General features: G+C 40.6%; 1 protein-coding gene across 1 annotated transcript in view; it reads left to right on the forward strand.

Annotated features, from left to right (window-relative positions):
• Positions 1-18944, forward strand: part of LOC138753745 (kunitz-type protease inhibitor 1-like) — a 96970-nt gene that overhangs the window by 56362 nt on the left and 21664 nt on the right. The window contains exons 3-5 of the mRNA XM_069917105.1: positions 9539-9680; positions 15382-15552; positions 18327-18362. Of these exons, the coding sequence (XP_069773206.1) occupies positions 9539-9680; positions 15382-15552; positions 18327-18362 (349 nt within the window). The remainder of the gene's footprint in view (positions 1-9538; positions 9681-15381; positions 15553-18326; positions 18363-18944) is intronic.

An 18944-nucleotide genomic window follows, 5' to 3' on the forward strand; every position in this document is an offset into this window, starting at 1 on the left:
TTTTTTTTTAAATATTTTTTTCACACTGTAAACCATATAGATCAAGATACATACATTTTCCTTCTTAAATATATACAGTGTCATTTTCTCCCCCCCTTCCCTCCTCCCCTCCCTCCCTCCCTACCTCCGCTCCCATTTATTTAAAGTTCAGAAAATAAGATACATTAAACCCATCAAACAATGTTGTCACTGAATAAAAATAAACAAGAAATTCCACTGAGTCAGTTTTTTTCATTCTCTTCTCCTTCTGTCATTTTAGGTGGTAGATGTCCACGGTAGGTTTTCTCTATTATGTTTCATGTATGGCTCCCATATTTGTTCAAATATTCTAATGTTATTTCTTAAATTATAGGTTATTTTTTCTAATGGAATACATTTATTCATTTCTATATACCATTGTTGTATTCTCAAGTTATCTTCTAATTTCGAGGCTGACATAATACATTTTTTTGCTACAGCTAGGGCTATCATAAATCTTTTTTGTGCACCATCCAAATCGAGTCCAAATTCTTTGTTTTTTATGTTACTTAGGAGGAAGATCTCTGGGTTTTTTGGTATATTGCTTTTTGTGATTTTATTTAATATCTGGTTTAGATCTTCCCAAAATTTTTTCACTTTCTCACATGTCCAAATTGCATGAATTGTTGTTCCCATTTCCTTTTTACAGTGAAAACATCTGTCAGATACTGTTGGGTCCTATTTATTTAACTTTTGAGGTGTAATGTATAGCCTGTGTATCCAGTTATATTGTATCATACTTAACCTTGTATTTATTGTATTTCTCATAGTTCCTGAGCATAACTTCTCCCATGTTTCATTCTTTATCTTTATGTTTATATCTTTTTCCCATTTTTGTTTAGTTTTACCATTTGTTTCCTCATTCTCCTTTTCTTGTAGTTTAATATACATGTTTGTTACAAATTTTTTGATTATAATTGTGTCTGTAATCACATATTCAAAATTACTTCCCTCTGGTAACCTCAGACTGCTTCCCAATTTGTCCTTCAAGTAGGATTTCAGTTGGTAGTATGCCAACACTGTATCGTGAGTTATATTATATTTTTCTTTCATTTGTTCAAAGGATAATAATTTGTATTAGTATTAGTTTTGGTAGTTGGTAATTTATTTTATTCCTTTCTACATGAATCTTCTTCCAAATATAGAGCAGATGATGTAATACTGGAGAATTCCTACGTTGTACCAATTTTTCATCCCATTTATATAATGTATGTTCAGGTATCTTCTCCCCTATTTTATCTAGTTCTAATCTAGTCCAATCTGGCTTTTCCCTTGTTTGATAAAAATCTGATATGTATCTTAATTGTGTGGCTGTATAATAATTTTTAAAGTTTGGCAGTTGTAAGCCTCCTTGTTTATACCATTCTGTTAATTTATCTAGTGCTATCCTCGGTTTCCCCCCTTTGCATAAAAATTTCCTTATTATTTTCTTTAACTCCTTGAAGAATTTCTCTGTCAAGTGTATTGGCAATGCCTGAAATAGGTATTGTATCCTTGGGAAAATGTTCATTTTAATACAGTTTATCCTTCGTATTAGTGTTAGTGGTAAGTCTTTCCAATGCTATAAGTCGTCTTGTAAATTTTTCATTAGTGGATAATAATTGAGTTTATATCGATGGCCGAGGTTTTTATTTATTTGTATACCTAGGTATCGCATTGCTTGCGTTTGCCATCTGAATGGTGATTCTTTCTTAAATTTTGAGAAATCCGCATTATTCATTGGCATTGCTTCACTTTTATTTACGTTAATCTTGTAACCCGACACTTCTCCATATTCCTTCAATTTCTTATATAATTCTTTTATTGATATTTCTGGTTCTGCTAAGTATACTATAACGTGATCTGCAAATAAACTGATTTTATATTCCTTGTCGTTTATTTTTATCCCTTTTATTTTATTTTCTGTTCTTATCAGTTCTGCTAGTGGTTCTATGGCTAACGTGAACAATAAGGGCGATAGTGGGCATCCCTGCCTTGTTGATCTGCTTAAGTTAAATTGTTTTGATATATATCCATTTACTGTCACTTTCGCCAATGGCCCCTTATATAATGCTTTAATCCAATTAATATATTTCTCTGGTAAACTGAATTTTTGTAGTACTTTGAATAAATAATTCCATTCTATTCTGTCAAAGGCCTTCTCTGCGTCTAAAGCAACCGCTACTGTTGGAGCTTTATTTCCTTCTACTGCATGAATTAAGTTAATAAATTTACAAATATTGTCAGTTGTTCGTCTTTTTTTAATAAATCCAGTTTGGTCTAGATTTACTATTTTTGGTACATAGTCGGCTAATCTGTTTGCTAATAGTTTAGCTATTATCTTATAATCTGTGTTAAGTAAAAATATTGGTCTATATGACGCTGGTGCAAGTGGATCTTTCCCTGTCTTTGGTATTACTGTAATTATTGCTGTTTTGCATGAATCTGGTAAGCTTTGTGTTTTATCAATCTGGTTGATTACTTCCAGAAGGGGAGGAATTAATAAATTTTTAAATGTTTTATAGAATTCTATTGGGAATCCATCCTCTCCTGGTGTTTTATTATTCGGTAGTTTTTTTTATTATCTCTTGTATTTCTACTATTTCAAATGGTTCTGTTAATTTATTTTGTTCCTCTGTAATTTCGGTAGTTCAATTTTAGTTAAAAATTCATCTATTTTGTCTTCTTTCCCTTCGTTTTCAGTTTGATATAATTGTTCCTAGAATTCTCTGAAGTTTTCATTAATCTCCGTTGGATTATATGTGATTTGCTTGTCTTTTTTCCTTAATGCCAATACCATTCTCTTAGTTTGTTTTGTCTTAAGCTGCCATGCTAGAATTTTGTGCGTTTTTTCTCCTAGTTCATAATATTTCTGTTTTGTCTTCATTATGTTCTTCTCCTCCTTATATGTTTGTAGTGTTTCATATTTTATTTTTTTTTCTGCCAATTCTCTTTTAGTTGTGTCTTCCTTCATTGCTAATTCTTTTTCTATATTTGCTATTTCCCTTTCCAACTGCTCTGTTTCCTGATTGTAGTCCTTCTTCATCTTGGTTACATAACTTATTATTTGCCCTCTGATGAACGCTTTCATTGCGTCCCATAGTATAAACTTATCTTTCACTGATTCCGTATTTATTTCAAAGTACATTTTAATTTGTCGTTCAATTAATTCTCTAAAATCCTGCCTTTTATGTAGCATGGAGTTCAATCTCCATCTATACATTCTTGGTGGGATGTCCTCTAACTCTATTGTCAATATCAGGGGTGAGTGGTCCGATAATAGTCTAGTTTTATATTCTGTTTTCCTAACTCTGTCTTGTATGCGAGCTGATAACAGGAATAGGTCTATTCTTGAGTATGTTTTATGTCTACCCGAATAATATGAATATTCCTTTTCCTTTGGGTGTTGTTTCCTCCATATATCCAAAAGTTGCATTTCTTGCATCGATTTAATTATAAATTTGGTTACTTTGTTCTTTCTGTTAATTTTTTTCCCAGTTTTATCCATGTTTTAATCCAAATTAAGGTTGAAATCCCCTCCTATTAGTATGTTCCCTTGCCTGTATGCTATCTTCAAAAAAATATCTTGCATAAATTTTTGATCTTCTTCGTTAGGTGAATATACATTGAGTAAATTCACAAACTTCGAATATATCTGACATTTTATCATTACATATCTCCCTGCTGGATCTATTATTTCCTCTTCTATTTTGATTGGTACATTTTTACTGATTAATATAGCTACTCCTCTAGCTTTTGAATTATATGACGCTGCTGTTACATGTCCTATCCAACCTCTGTTTAATTTCTTGTGCTCCACTTCAGTTAAGTGTGTTTCTTGGACAAATGCTATATCAATTTTTTCTTTTTTCAGTAAATTTAGCAGTTTCTTCCTTTTGATTTGGTTATGTATTCCATTAATATTTAAAGTCATATAGTTCAACATAGCCATTTCATACTTTGTTTATCTTTCCTTTCCGTTTCTTCATCATCACCTTTCCTTCTTATCCATTTCTGCTTTCTTTTTTTGAACACTTTATAAGACAACATTTCTAAAACATAAAACATTTCCCTTATTCTCCTATCTAAAATTCCTTTAACCCCACTATCCCCTCCCCTTCCTGAGTTGCCCTTTGTCCCTTGTCGGGCAACCACATCTCCCCTCTCCATTTGGATTTGCGAATTCACTCGCAAGCGTCAACTGATTTCGCAGTGACCGTAACTCTTCCCCACCCAGCCCCCCCCAGAAAAGATATTAATTTTCATATACAACAAAGGTCACTCTCTTAATTCCCCCCATACTTCCTTTCTTCCCTTTCTTTCCCTTCTTAGTTCTTACCTATATTCTATTTTTTTATATATATATATATATATATATATATATATATATATATATATACACATACACACATACATATAGTTTGTGGTCATTTTTGTTCTCATTACATATCTTCCTCTCTCTGTCTGTTTTGTAGTTGTTCTGCAAATTTTCTTTGTTCCTCCGGATCCAAGAATAGTCTGTTTTGCTGCCCTGGAATAACTATTTTAAGTACCGCTGGATACTTTAGCATAAATTTATATCCTTTTTTCCATAGGATCGTTTTTGCTGCATTAAACTCCTTCCTCTTCTTCAGGAGTTCAAAACTTATATCTGGATAGAAAAAAAATTTTTAAACTTTGTATTCTAGTGGTTTTTTGTCTTCTCTTATTTTCCTCATTGCTTTCTCCAATATATTTTCTCTTGTTGTATATCTTAAGAATTTTACTAGAATGGATCTTGTTTTTTGTTGTGGTTGTGGTTTAGGGGCTAATGTTCTGTGTGCCCTTTCTATTTCCATTTCTTCCTGTAATTCTGGTCTTCCTAGGACCCTGGGGATCGATTCTTTTATAAATTCTCTCATATTCTTGCCTTCTTCATCTTCCTTAAGGCCCACTATTTTTATATTGTTTCTTCTATTATAATTTTCCATTATATCTATCTTCTGAGCTAACAGCTCTTGTGTCTCTTTAACTTTTTTTATTAGATTCTTCTAATTTCTTTTTTAAGTCATCTACTTCCATTTCTACGGCTGTTTCTCATTCTTCCACCTTGTCTACTCTTTTTCCTATATCTGACATGATCATCTCTAATCTATTCATTTTTTCTTCTGTACTTTTTACTCTTCTTTTTATTTCACTGAATTCTTGTGACTGCCATTCTTTTACTGATTCCATATATTCTTTTAAAAAAATATATCCATTGTCTTGCCCTTCCCTTCATCTTCCATTTCTCTGTGTTCTTCCTCTTCTTCTGAGTCCATTCCAAGATCTGTGTCCTTTACCTCTGTCTCTTCTGGTTTTCTTGTTGGTTTGTTTGTTTTATTTTGTTGGGTATTTTTGGTCTTCTTATTTTTATTAGAAGTGTCTTACTGCTGGTCTTCTTCCTCTGGGTTGGTCATCTGTTGTTTCTTTGATTTCTTTTTACTCTCTTCTTTCTTGCTCTGGTTATTTTCTGTGCTTTCCTCTTGCTGCTTTGTTGTGGCTGTCAATTTCAGCTGTGGAGATCAACTCCTCAGCTGGTCCCCTCAGCGACTCCTCGCACATGCGCGGTTCGCACTTTTGTTTGGCTCCGTGAGCCATTTTTGTAGTCCCGAGTTCGGGGCTTCAACTGACCTTAGGGAGCGGGCTTCTCTCTCCGCGGCGGGCCTCCTTGGACAGGTAAGGCCTTCACCTTCTTCTTCCGACGTCCTTTCTTCTACTCTTCTTCCCGTTGCTTTTGACTTTTCTTTTTTCGCTGCCATTTTCTCCACACGTTTATTTTCACTTTATTTTGGTTTTTGTGTTTGTGCCTTTGTTTTTTAATTGTCTTTTTTTTACTTTTCTGGAGAGGGCTGGAGTTCCCCGACCGGCCACTACTCCATCACGTGACTCCTCCTCTGTGTTGGGACCATTGATTTTTTTTGTCTATATCAATGATTTGGATGATAATGTGGTAAATTGGATCAGCAAGTTTGCTGATGACACAAAGATAGGAGACGTGTGTTCAGCAAGGAAGATGTTCAAAGTTTGCAGAGGGATCTGGACTAACTGGGAGAAGTGGCCAAAAAATGGCAGATGGAGTTTAATGCAGACAAGTGTGAGGTGTTGCAATTTGGAAGGTAGGACATACACAGAAAATGATACAGCATTGAGAAGTGCGAAGGAGCAGAGAGATCTGGGAATACAGATACATTGTTCCCTGAAGGTGACGTTGCAGGTGGATGGGGTTGTAAAGAAAGCTTTTGGCATCTCAGCCTTTATAAATCAAAATAATGAGTATAGGAATTGGGATGTTATGTTGAAGTTGTTTAAGACATAGGTGATGCCAAATTTGGAGTATTGTGTGCAGTTTTGGTCACCTATCTACAGGAAAGATATCAATAAGATTGAAAGAGTGCAGAGAATATTTACAAGGATTTTTCCGGATCTTCAGGAGTTGAGTTACAGGTTAGGACTTTATTCCTTGGAGCAAAGAAGAATGAGGGGATATTTGATAGAGATTTACAAGATTGTGAAAGGTATCGATAGAGTAGAGCCAGTCGGCTTTTTCCACTTTGATTGGGGAGATAAATGCAAGAGGTCATAGTTATAAACTGAAAGAGGAAAGGTTTTTTGGGAACGTTAGGGGAAAGTTCTTCACTCAGAGAGTGGCGGGAGTGTGGAATGAGCTTCCATTAGTTGTGGTGAATGCAGGCTTGATCTTGTTTTAAGATACATGGCTGGAAGAGATCTGGAGGATTATGGAATGGGAGCAGGTCAATGGGACTAGTGGAATAATGGTCAGGACAGATGAGAAGGGCCTATTAGCCTGTTTTCTGTGCTGTAAAACTCTGGGTCCATAAACTCATGTGCTGTGCCCCTCAACCACACCAGCATTTTTTCTTGAATTGACTGTTCATTTTCCATTGTATCTTGCTTTCTTATAAACCTGGTTTCACCCTAGTAGGCTGTATACAAGGTGGTGATGAGTCAACATCGAGGAGGGAGATTGAAAGCTGGGCCAAATGGTGTATTAACAACCTCTTGCTCAATGTCACTGAGACCAAGGAGCTGACTGTAGATATTAGGAAAGGAAAATCAGAGGTATATGATTCAGTGATCAATGGGGGATCAGAAGTGCAGATGGACAGGAACTTTAAATTCCTGTGGGTTACTATCTTGGAGGACCTGTCCTGCACTCTTCATATAAATGCCATTGTGAAGAAAGCATGTCAGTGCCTCTACTTCCTCAGGAGTTTATGGAGGTTCGGAATGACATCAAAAACCATGGCAAACTTCTACCGACGTGAAGTAGAAAATGCGCTGACTGGCTGCGTCATGGCCTGGTATGGAGGCACCAATACCTCTGAGCAAAAAATCCTGCAAAAGGTAGTAGTGGGCAGCCATGTACATCACTAGTCAAACCCTCCCCACCATCTAGAACAGGGGTGTCAAACTCAAATTCACAGAGGGCAAAAATTAAAAACTTGGACTAAGTCGTGGGCGAAACTAAATATTTATTGAAAATTTTGAACAACATCTGCATGTTTTCTCTTCTTTCAACATATGTAATGTTAAACTTTTTGTTATTAAAATAAATGTTTAATAATAGTTTTGGTTAAACTCTTTCCAGAAGAAGCATTAACAAATGAGAAATAAAATATTCAATAAATAATATTTCTCTATAGCCTTTAAGCTCCTTTTAAATGTATTTTTTTTCACAAGCCAACAAGTCAAAAAAATAACAACTTGCTTCAATGAAAATCCAATCTTTCAACTATGAACAGTCCAAAGTTAACCAAAGAAAATATTAATCCAAGCTACACTGTGATTTACTCTGATGCACCTGGGTCTAAACCAGATACTTGGCATCTCTTCTTAGATGCAAGTTTATCAAACTCTGGGGTCAGAGTTTGCCTCCCACCCGTCTTGAAAGGTCCTGTTTTCTGTCTTTCGTTTGGCCATTTTTCGTAAGGGGTTTATTACGTGTGAGTTGGGCAACAGGTCGCAGATGCTAATGAAAGTAAAGAGAGGAGGTAGGGGCGATTAGCGGGCTGACGGGCCGGCGCCAACACATTTGCAAAGCATTCTGGGATTTGTAGTATTAGCTGTGCATGCGCTATACTGGCGCGGCGGACAACGGGCCAGCTCTAATACATATTTGATATGATCTTGCAGGCCAAATATAATTACATCATGAGCCAAATTTGGCCCGCGGGCCTGAGTTTGACATGTGTGATCTAGAACATCTACATGGAACACAGCCATCAGAGAGCAGCAGCAATCATCAAGAATTCCCACCACCCAGGACGTGCTCTGTTCTCACTGTTGCCATCAGCAAGGAGGTGAGGGTGCCACAGACTCTCTCTCCAGGTTCAGGAATAGTCGCTACCCCTCCCCTATCAGACTCCTGAACAATTGACTCATTTGGAGACTTGTATTTTGCTCATTGTTTATGGTTGTGCATTTATATATCTGCATTTTCACAGCCAGTTTATTTACAGTTCTTTCTTTGAGTACAATTTACAATTACCAGGAATTAGAAATTCCACTTGGCCTGCTGTAAAAGAATCTCAGGTTGTATGTGATGTTGTGTATGTACTCTGACAATAAATCTAAATTTTGAACCTTATTTGTTTGTCAGTTGTCCCAGTAGTCTTCATTGGTCTTGGCCTCCTGTGTCACTTCATCACCACTGACACTGTTTCTATCTTGTACTTAGCCTGCCTGTTGCCTTTTAATCACTTCCTTCACTGGTGTGAGTAGGAATTTGGCTTCCATTCACCTGCTCTATCTTCCTGCCATCTTCGACTGTGCTGCCGGCGATTTCACCTTCTGAATGATCTATTTGATCCTGGCCCAGACTTCCCACTCGGCTCTACATAAAACACTTCTTTTTCTAAAGGAGCAAGAATGATCTCACTGGTTTGTTGTCCAATCTATTGCGCAACCAAATCAAGGCAGTGGGCCATTCTTCCACTGATCAACAGGTTAAGTGGTTTGCTCTTGTATTCCATGGAGTAAGGTGGCATCCTTACCTTCTGCTGGGAAGCTGATGATTGACATTTGACCCATCCGCTCCCTCAGTGAAGCTGGTTAAACCCAGCCTCCCAAGTTTAATTACCAATAGGTTTACTGACATTCACATCATAACATTCCCCGTCAGTCAAAAACAAATTAAATTATTACTAAAGTAAAACATTGGAAAACACCAGCTAGCAATTGAATGAATTTAAAGAATTTTGATCAATTCAGTGATTTTTTAAAAATGATCCAGAAGGAACGCTTCTGCCTGCTGTTGGTTTTTGGGTCTGCTGGTCAGCAGACAAGAGTTCCAACCTAAATTCACCTTTAAAACACTCCTTAACTTGCCTCTTTCACCAGACCTTTAGTCTGTGTAACTCGGGGGGGTCACTTTTAATTTTGTTTTATTTACTATTTGAAAGGCTGGGAACAAATCCAGTTTGTTACCTCCCAACTCAGTGGTGACACGAGGCGTAGACGCAGGCAGCTTAAAGGCTCCGGTTCTCTGTTTTCTCCTCAGGAGACTAAAAATCGTGATGAAATGTTGGCTTCCAACCTGAAGGTGGGGGTTTACGTCTTTCAGCTGACCGTTACAGATACGGCTAATCAACTGACAACGGACAACATGACAGTAACCGTCCTCTCGTCTCAGCAGTCTGATGGTAAGCATCCTTTCCTGAATTGAATAAGGATCAAATATCATCCTTTGTGCTGGGAAACTCATCAGGTCATGCAGCATCTGCCGGTATTTCTCAACTTGCAAAGTGTTACGTTCCGGCATATCGAGAAAAGGCATTGGGATCAGTGTGGGAGCTGACACAGGGCAGTGAGGAGAGCGCAAGGGAATGGGATCAGTGTGGGAAGTGACACAGAGCTGTGAGGAGAACACGGGGCAGTGGAATCAGTGTAGAATATGACACAGGGCTGTGGGGAGAGAGCAGGGCAGTTGACTCATTGTGGAGACTGACATGGGGCTTGGAGAGAGTGCGGGGCAGTGGGATCAGTGTGGGAAATGACAGGACTGTGGGGAGAGAGCAGGGCAGTTGAATCATTGTGGAGACTGACATGGGGCTCTGGAGAGAGCGCGGGGCAGTGGGATCAGTGTGGGAAATGACACAGGACTGTGGGGAGAGAGCGAGGCAGTAGGATTAGTATGGAGACTGACAAGGGGCTCTGGGGAGAGCGTAGGGCAGTGGGATCAGTGTGGGGAACAACACAGGGCTGTGCGGAGAGAGCAGGGCAGTGGAATCATTGTGGAGAGAGAGTGGGATCAGTGAGGGAAACAACACAGGGTAGTGGAATCATTGTGAAGACCGACACGGGTCTGTGGGGAGACAGCGGGGCAGTGGAATCAGTGTGGGGACAGACATGGGGCTGTTGAGAGAGAGTGAGGCAGTGGGATCAGTGTGGGGACTGATGCAATGCTGTCGAGAGACACTAATAATTTGAAGTACAGTACGGGTTTGAACCATCATAACTTCGAAAATTTGTAAGTTGGATCGTTGTAAGTCGGAGACTATCTGTATAGAAAGTAATAGTTTTGGGCTGGAACTCTTTGTCACGATCAACATGGTTGTGCATTGCAATCAACCCCAGCATCAGCAAATATTTTTGTTTTACTCCTGTATAATCCTTCCCGTGGCCCTTCATTGTGGAGAATTAGAAAGCAGAGTTGTGCTAAACTTGTGTTGAACCCAGGTGAGATGCAAATGGGAGGAATTAGAACAATTCTGGTTTAAATTTGGAAAAGGGCAACTCAGGGTGTGAGAGACAAGGAGCAAAATAAGGATGAATTGGTGACTAGCCTCTGATCATTATAAGAAAGGAAGATCAAGAGAAGCAGAAAATTATTAGTAGGCTGCCTAGAAGCCTGTCCAAATTATGGGCGATGGTCAGTGAGGCAGGACCACTCGAGAAGGCCAGCATTGGTCAGGGGCACGAGCTGTAGGAGTGGTCAGTGTGGGTAGAACCACTGGACTAGGGTGAGGGGTGGGTCAGATAATATGTGGGGTCATGGGAGGGTCTGGGTAGAGAGGCAAGGCTGTGGGAGGGGTCAACTGTGGGCCATGGGGCAGACTGATCAGTGGGAGGGGGCTGTGGAAATGGGGCCAGGAAATGGGCAAGTCCATGGGAGGAGCAGGGGTTCAGGATGGGGTGGACAGAGTGACACTGCGAGGGAGCTAGTCAGGGATATGGGGCTGCAGAAGGAATGGATAAAGTAGTGTGGGTGTAGAACGGTGGCCTTAGAGTGGCTGGTCAGTGAATGTGTGCCAGTGTTGAGCCCAGTGGGGCAGAGGACTATGGAGGAATCATCAGGAGAGGAGGAAATATTTGTATCATGATAAATGACAAATGGAATTCAGGAGAAATATCTTTACACTGTGAAATGGAAACAGGAAATGATGCAAGTGAATGTCTTTGATGCTTTTAATGGGAGATTAGATGGCCATAGATGTTACGGCAGGAGAAACATATTCTGAAGGATTTACATCAGTGAAGGAGCTTTAAATGGTTTCTGTGTTGTTATGCAAGCTTGAAAACTACATTTCCCAGCATGCAATGTGCACAGTTGGTGGAATCTGAAAGTATCATAGGATGGGAGTCACGGGTGTTGTTGCTGGAAGTCGGTTGAAACAGTGCAAGGAGAATAAAGTCGGTTAAGTGTTAAACCCAAATGAAGTAATTCTTCTTGTAAGAACATGGTGTCAGATATGTCTGAGTAAGAGAAGACAATAGTTTGTAAGCATGGATAAGTTGAGACCTACCACACTGATGCAGTTTACCACCAATCTAGCCAATAATTGGAAATGCTTCAAACAGTGATTCAACACTTATTTGGAAGCTGGTGGAATGGGAGAGACTCATGGAAAACGGAAAGTGCCTATGTTTCTGCGTGTGATGGGTGAAGATGCCTTGAACATCTATAAAAGTTTTTTAATTGATGAGACAGCTTCCATATTGGACACTCTGATGACAAAATTGAGGAGTTTTGTTCCAAGTAAAAGTGTCATGTTTGAGAGATTCAAGTTTTTCCCCTTTTGACCACAAACATGGAATAAGCTTCAAACAATATGTAGCTGAGCTTCACACACTGAATCTCCTGTGAATTTGGAGATATGGAAAATTCACTCATTAAAGATAGAATAGTTTTCAGAATCCCAGATAATGGATTTAGAGAAAGAGTGTTGCACAAAAAAGATTTGACTCTGGAAAAGGCTGTGAATATGTGTAGGGCAGCAGAGACCACACAAGCACAGGATAGACATAACTGTGCATGTGATAAAAACAGATAAGCCGAGCACTAGGAGTTTCCCAAAGCAACAACAAAGCAGTGGTAAGCTCAAACAGCAAATGCAGCAGGTATAGAGTTAGACCTATTCCAAAGATGTGTCCTGACAATAGAAAGTCCTGCTATAAATATGGGAAGAAGAATCATTAAATGCTGCAAACAACGGATATAAAGAGACAAATGGAGGGATTCTTCATGGATTCACTACAGAATGTTGCTGTTAGCAAAACAGGAGGAATCGTTCCAGTGACTGTGAAAGTGATAGTAATTCCATTTAATCTCAACATCAGAGCCCAGGTGAATCGGTTATCTATAGACGATTACAAAACCTTCACTGTAAAGAGCAAGATTTACCCAGTGAAATTAGAAGTGACAGGCTACACTGGAGAGAATGTTCCAGTAAAAGGGATCTTCAAACACAAAGGGCGGCGTCTGAAGTCATAGCTACTGATTGTAGAAAGGAGAGTACAGACAATATTAGGTGTGAGTGCATGTGAAGAGCTCAACCTGGTGAAAAAGTTTTCATAGTCGCTTCACAGACCAAAGATGAGCACACAACCCTCATGGAAGAGCCTTTGAGGTGCTTGCACTGGGTACCAAAATAAAGAGGAGGTGAGACATTTCTTGGGGATGGTGACTTACTTGGCTAAGTTTATCCTTTGTCTGCCGACTTGTCAGCACCACTTAGGTCGCTCCTTGAGCAGAAAAATGGGTGGATCTGGTTGCTCGAGCAAGAAGAGTGCTTCCAGGCACTCAAAAAAGCCCTAACAGAAGAGCCTGTTACTTTTATAACCTAGAACTATCAGGATCCCAGGATCTCAGCTGCTGCATCCAGACATGGCCTTGGAGCAGTATGACTGCAGCAGCATGAGGACACATGGCAACCTGTGGCCTATGCATCAAGGTCTTTAACAAGTGCAGACACGAACTATGCACAGATAGAGAAAGAGCTTCTCGCCAGCACTTACGCATGTGAAAGGTTCTATCAATATATTTTTGAATGAACTTTTGAAGTGGAGACAGACCATAAACCACTCATCTCAATTTTGTCCAAACCACTGAATGACTGTTCCGTGAGAGTATGGTGCATATCGATGAGCTTGCAGAATATGATGTGAAAATGATCTACACGCCAAGAAAATACGTTTGCAGCTGATGGTCTGTCTCGAGCAGTTAACAAGAAAGAAAAGAGCAACCAAGAGGATAATGCAGAGATACAGGCCAATGTTGACTTGACTATTACCTCATTTCCAATATCCCAGGGTAGAACAGAGCAGATCAGGAAAGAAACAGAGACAGATGAAACAATGAAAGAGCTCAAAGAAACAATCCAGAAAGGATGGCCAGCAGCTATGAATGACTGTCCAATGGGTATTCTGGATTATTGGGCAAGCAGAGGTGAACAGTCAGTTGTGAAAGATATAGTCTTCAAAAGAAACATTTGTGATTCCAGTGTTGCTCCACAAGGAAATGCTCCAGAAGATACACAAAGGAAATCTTGGTGAGGAAAAATGCAAAGGCAGAGCTTGAGAGGTGATGTACTGGGTAAGAATTAACCAAGACATAAGGCAGACCCACTGCTTCATGCGAAATATGCCTTATCTGTAGACCACAAGCTCCAACCCATAGTCTTGACCCTTCACCTGTTAATACCCCAAAGAGTCCAGCACAGGAAGAAAAGGAACATGTGATTCAGAGTCCACTGAAAGACACTGTCTATGCAGCAAATGCAAGCAGTTCACTGGTGGAAACTCATAGCAGACTGTAAGGTAAAACATCATGAGATGGGAATGTGTAGGGAGTTACCCTGTACAAGGCTGTAACAAGAAGGGGAGGTGTCCTTGTACTCCTGTTAGGTAAAACATCATGAGATGGGAATGTACGGGGCAGTAACAAGATGTGAATGCATCCTTGTACTTACAAGATAAGAGAGACATTGATGGATTGAGAGGCAGGAAGCTAGCAGGGAAAGGATAGCAACAGTTTTAGTCATTGGACAAGTAATGATATGATGATGTTCTAAGCACATATCCAAGGGTATAAAAAATCACCATTTTGCTGATAACGGCAGAATGCATTGTCCGACTAACCTGGTTGGTCGCAAGTGTTACAATCCGGTAATAAAGAACAAAGAACCCTGATTTCGACTCAGCCTGGTGTTTGTCTCACTCATTCATGAACAAAGCAGACCTAACAAGACGAAAAAAGACTATTAAACCACCTCAGAGACTGATTGAAAGCTGCTGAGTGAAAAGAGACTGGCCACAGAATGTAGATACCTTTGTAATGTAGACATAGTATTATGTTCATGTTTTTATTTAAAGGGGAAAGATGTGTTGTTATGCATGTAATAAGAACTACATTTCCCAGCATGCAATGCACATGGTTGGCCCGAAACCAGAAGTGGTATAAGATGGGAGTTGATTGAAGCAGCTCAAGGAAAATGAAGTCGGTTGAAATGCTAAATGCACTTAAGGTCGTTCTTCTCGAAAGAACAAGCGTAACAGTTTCCATCCATAGTTTCCTGGATAGACTAGATCTAGGGGACAAAACGAGAAATCAGGAACATAGCCCAAAGATTCAGGAGCGTAGGAGAGTAGATTTAAGACAGGGATGAGGAGAAACTGTTTCTTCCAGAGAGCAGTGAATCTGTGGAATTCTCTCCTCAATGAAGCAGAAGAGGCTGCCTTATTAAGTGCATTTAGGATTCAGATAGATCTTTGAATAGTCAGAAAATTAGGAGTTGAGTGGAACAGGTAGGAAAGTGGAGATGAGTTCAGGGCCAGATCAGCCATGACCTTATTGAAATACTTTATTTTTCACCAGGCAAATAGAATGCTGTTTAATTGTAATTTTTAACAGAGATACAGCATGGGAACAGGCCCTAGTTCACAAGCCTGTGCTGCCCATATACACCAATATACCTAAAACCCCCAGAGCACTAGAGGAAACCCACTCCTCTAGCTCCTAGTGCTTGCATTCTTATGGTCTGCTTCATCACAGTGTATTCCAAGAAGTGTCCCATTTTGTATCTCAGTCACTGTTGACCTTGTGCCTCTCCCCTCCCACTCCAGAGTACTGCAACGTGGCTTATAAAGTGGGGCCTTGCCGTGGGGCCTTCCCTCGCTGGTATTACGACTCACAAGATAAAAGCTGCAAGGCCTTCATCTATGGTGGCTGCAAGGCCAACAAGAACAACTTTGTGGGCCAGAAAGAATGCCAGCAGGCCTGCGGTGGGGTCAAAGGTCAGTCGCTTCTTTGGAAGGTTTGTGACACAATCAGGTTTATCAGAAATTTGAAATTATGATAATGGTTACATTCATAATACAATTACAAGGAATGGTATTCGCTCACTCACAACACCCCTCCCTCACTCACAACACCCATCCCTTCCCTTGCCCACAACACCTCTCCCTTCCCTCGCTTGCAACACCCCCCCCTTCCCTCACTCACAACACCCCTCCCCTCCTTCATTCGCAATGGCCCTTCCTCCCTCCCTCCCTTCCCTCACTCACAACGGCCCTCCCTCATTCGCAATGCCCCTCCCTTCCCACTTTGGCTAGAGGAGACCATGGGATCTACATGGAGCTACAAGGAGAAGGACAGTTCCACCCTTCATCGATGGTCCATGCTGAATTAACTGGATTGCAAGATGGCTCCTTCAATGAGCCTCAGACGGTGAGAAAATCAACCAGGATTTGCTGCTCCATCTGGATGCGTATTTGATACTAAACCCACCCACAAACGGCCAAGTTAAAGATGAGTAGAGAAAAATGTTGAGCTGAAAACTATCAACCAAGTCTGCGGATAATGGTGGAATCCTAAATCTCACCTTCCATTTGATCTTAATCCCTTATAACACCCGTGGCAGAGCAATGGAGATGCATCGGAGGAACCTGGAGCAAAGGATGCTCTGCTTGAGGAGCTCAGTGAGTCAAGCGGCATCACTAGGGGTACAAAAATTCCCAGCATTTCTGGCTGGAGACTCGGTAAAGGGGTCTGGCCATTCTTCTCCTCCCAGTGGGGCCTACTCCATTTGCTGGCCTCCTCCAACAGTTTCCTTTTGTGACAGGCCAATACTTTATTTTTCCATAAGGCAAATAGAATTCCATTTAATTTTCCTTTTCAATCTTTTTATTGGCTTTAGCAAACATTAATTACATTTGATAATAATGATAAAATAAAGTAATATCGAATTACAAATAACAGGGAACAAGGTGCATATGAACCCATGTTATTAAAATGGGAAAAAGACAATATATCGCTAAACTAAGTATCAAACCCCATCCTATGAGGGCTGCTGGCCAAGTTAAGGAGTTCACGATTAATAATAATGGCAATGGGGTCGAGGGGGAAAAAAAACCCCCAAAATATTTAATTGATGAATTTTGAAAATAATTGAGAGAAGAACCCCAAATCCATTGTAGTAGTAGTAGACTTTTTGTCTAGAGACAGACATGCCATCACGTCCGACAATCATTGAGTACGAGTGGGAAGGATAGCGTCTTTTCCATCTCTGCAAAGTGGCCCTCCCTTCTAGCAATGAGGGAAGCATGAGCCGCGATGTGGGATTGTGGAGAAGCCGACGTTAAATCCATTGGCCTACTCACTCCAAAGACCGCTAATATCAAGAACTAATGATAAAGTGGAAAATATCAGAGAGAAGGGCAGAGCAAAACATGTGAGGCAAAGTACCTTCCTCGCTTATGCATTTAACACATTTAATATTTCTCCTAAATATAACATTTTGCTAACTGAACCTTGGTAAAGTGGGCCCGATGGACTACTGTAAACTGTATTAATGAATGCCTAGCACAAAGAGAAGATGAGAGGACACATTTCAAAATAGAATCGCATGTAATTTCGGCAAATGGTTGTTAAAAATATCATTTAATTTTAATTTATAATTTAGTGATAACAGGTCCTTCGACAAGCCTGTGCTGCCCATCTACACCAATTTGCTTACAACCCCCATAGGGTTTTTTTTGGAGGGTGGGAGGAAACACACACAGACACGGGGAGAATGTCAAACTCCTTACACACAGCACTGGATGGGAACCCAAGTTGCTGGTGTTGTAATAGTATTGTGTTAACCATGCCGCCCAATTTGTTTTGATGTGGACTACCTGAGTCCAAATTTGCAGCACTCAGGGGAAGTACCTGACTAAAGCTGGTGCAATGAGAGAGAGAGACCGCTATACATGAGTAGCCCAGCTCAGATGACTGAAGTTCATCCATAACTATTGACTTGAGAGTGAGAGAGTGACCATTATACATGAGTAGCCCAGCTCAGGTGACTGAAGTTCATCCATAACTATTGACTTGAGAGTGAGAGAGTGACCATTATACATGAGTAGCCCAGCTCAGATGACTGAAGTTCATCCATAACTATTGACTTGAGAGTGAGAGAGTGACCATTATACATGAGTAGCCCAGCTCAGGTGACTGAAGTTCATCCATAACTATTGACTTGAGAGTGAGAGAGTGACCATTATACATGAGTAGCCCAGCTCAGGTGACTGAAGTTCATCCATAACTATTGACTTGAGAACCATGAGCACATCTGGTCCAGGTCACCTGATAATGTGGGCGGGATCACAGTGAGTAACAGAGAAGTCTGCAACTACTTGGACTGCCTCCTGACCACAGCTGCAGGAGAACTAAAGAAGAAACTGGCAGAGTGGCACTGCTGTCTCACAGTTCCGGAGACCCAGGTTCGATCCTGACCTTGGGCACTGTCTATGAGGAGTTTGAATGTTGCCCCTGTAGGTTTTGCCTGTGCACACCTTTTCCTTGCCGCATCCCAAAGACATATAGGTTGGCAAGTTATTAGGCTGCTCCAAATTGACTCAAGTGTGTAGCTGAGTGGCAGAATCTTGGGTGGGGTGGGGGAGGGGGAATCTTGGGGAGAATAGGTTATAGTGCACGATGCGGGGAGATAAATAGAATTTCTCTGAGAACTGGCGTAGTTAGGTCACTGTCAAATGAAATGTGAAATTGACCTTTCTCTCTCTTTCAGTTGGAACTAAGCACTCAAGCAGATCAGGTTTGCCAAGTGAGTATCACTGGTTTGTTGGAACCTTCATGACTGTCAAAAGACTTGCACACTTTCCAAATTATCTTAAAGACTTTTAAAATGTTATTCACACATTTTAATGCATGAATTTTACAAAATGCAAACCCCCCCCCCACAAATGTGTCAATGGCCATGCAATCTATTTCGATATTGGGCACAAAATGATTATTGACCAGAGCACTTGGAGATCTCCGCTGCACCTCTTTGAGGAACACTCTGTAGAACATGTCAACATGAAATGGTTCATGGGGAGATGGGTGGGTAGGAGAATGGGCTGGGAAAGGAGGCACATCGGCAACACAGCTCATCCTTCTGTTCGTACTGCACTGAACAAACCGGGCAGGGAATGGAGACTCGGCGCTCCTCTGGAGGGTCCAACCGCCAAGTCCCAATGTTGACAGCTCCATACAGGCTTTAAGCACCCCATTAAAGGAGCCAAATGGTGTTTTTATTTAAAATCCTGCAACCGTGGGGTTTGTGCCCACAATGGTGGCGCCTGTGCTCAGCAGTGGCCCCCCGAGAGGTCGAAGGATTCTCACAGGCTGCTGGAGCCTGGGAACC

Source organism: Narcine bancroftii, chromosome 2, assembly GCF_036971445.1.
Source record: "Narcine bancroftii isolate sNarBan1 chromosome 2, sNarBan1.hap1, whole genome shotgun sequence".
Lineage (NCBI taxonomy): Eukaryota > Metazoa > Chordata > Chondrichthyes > Torpediniformes > Narcinidae > Narcine > Narcine bancroftii.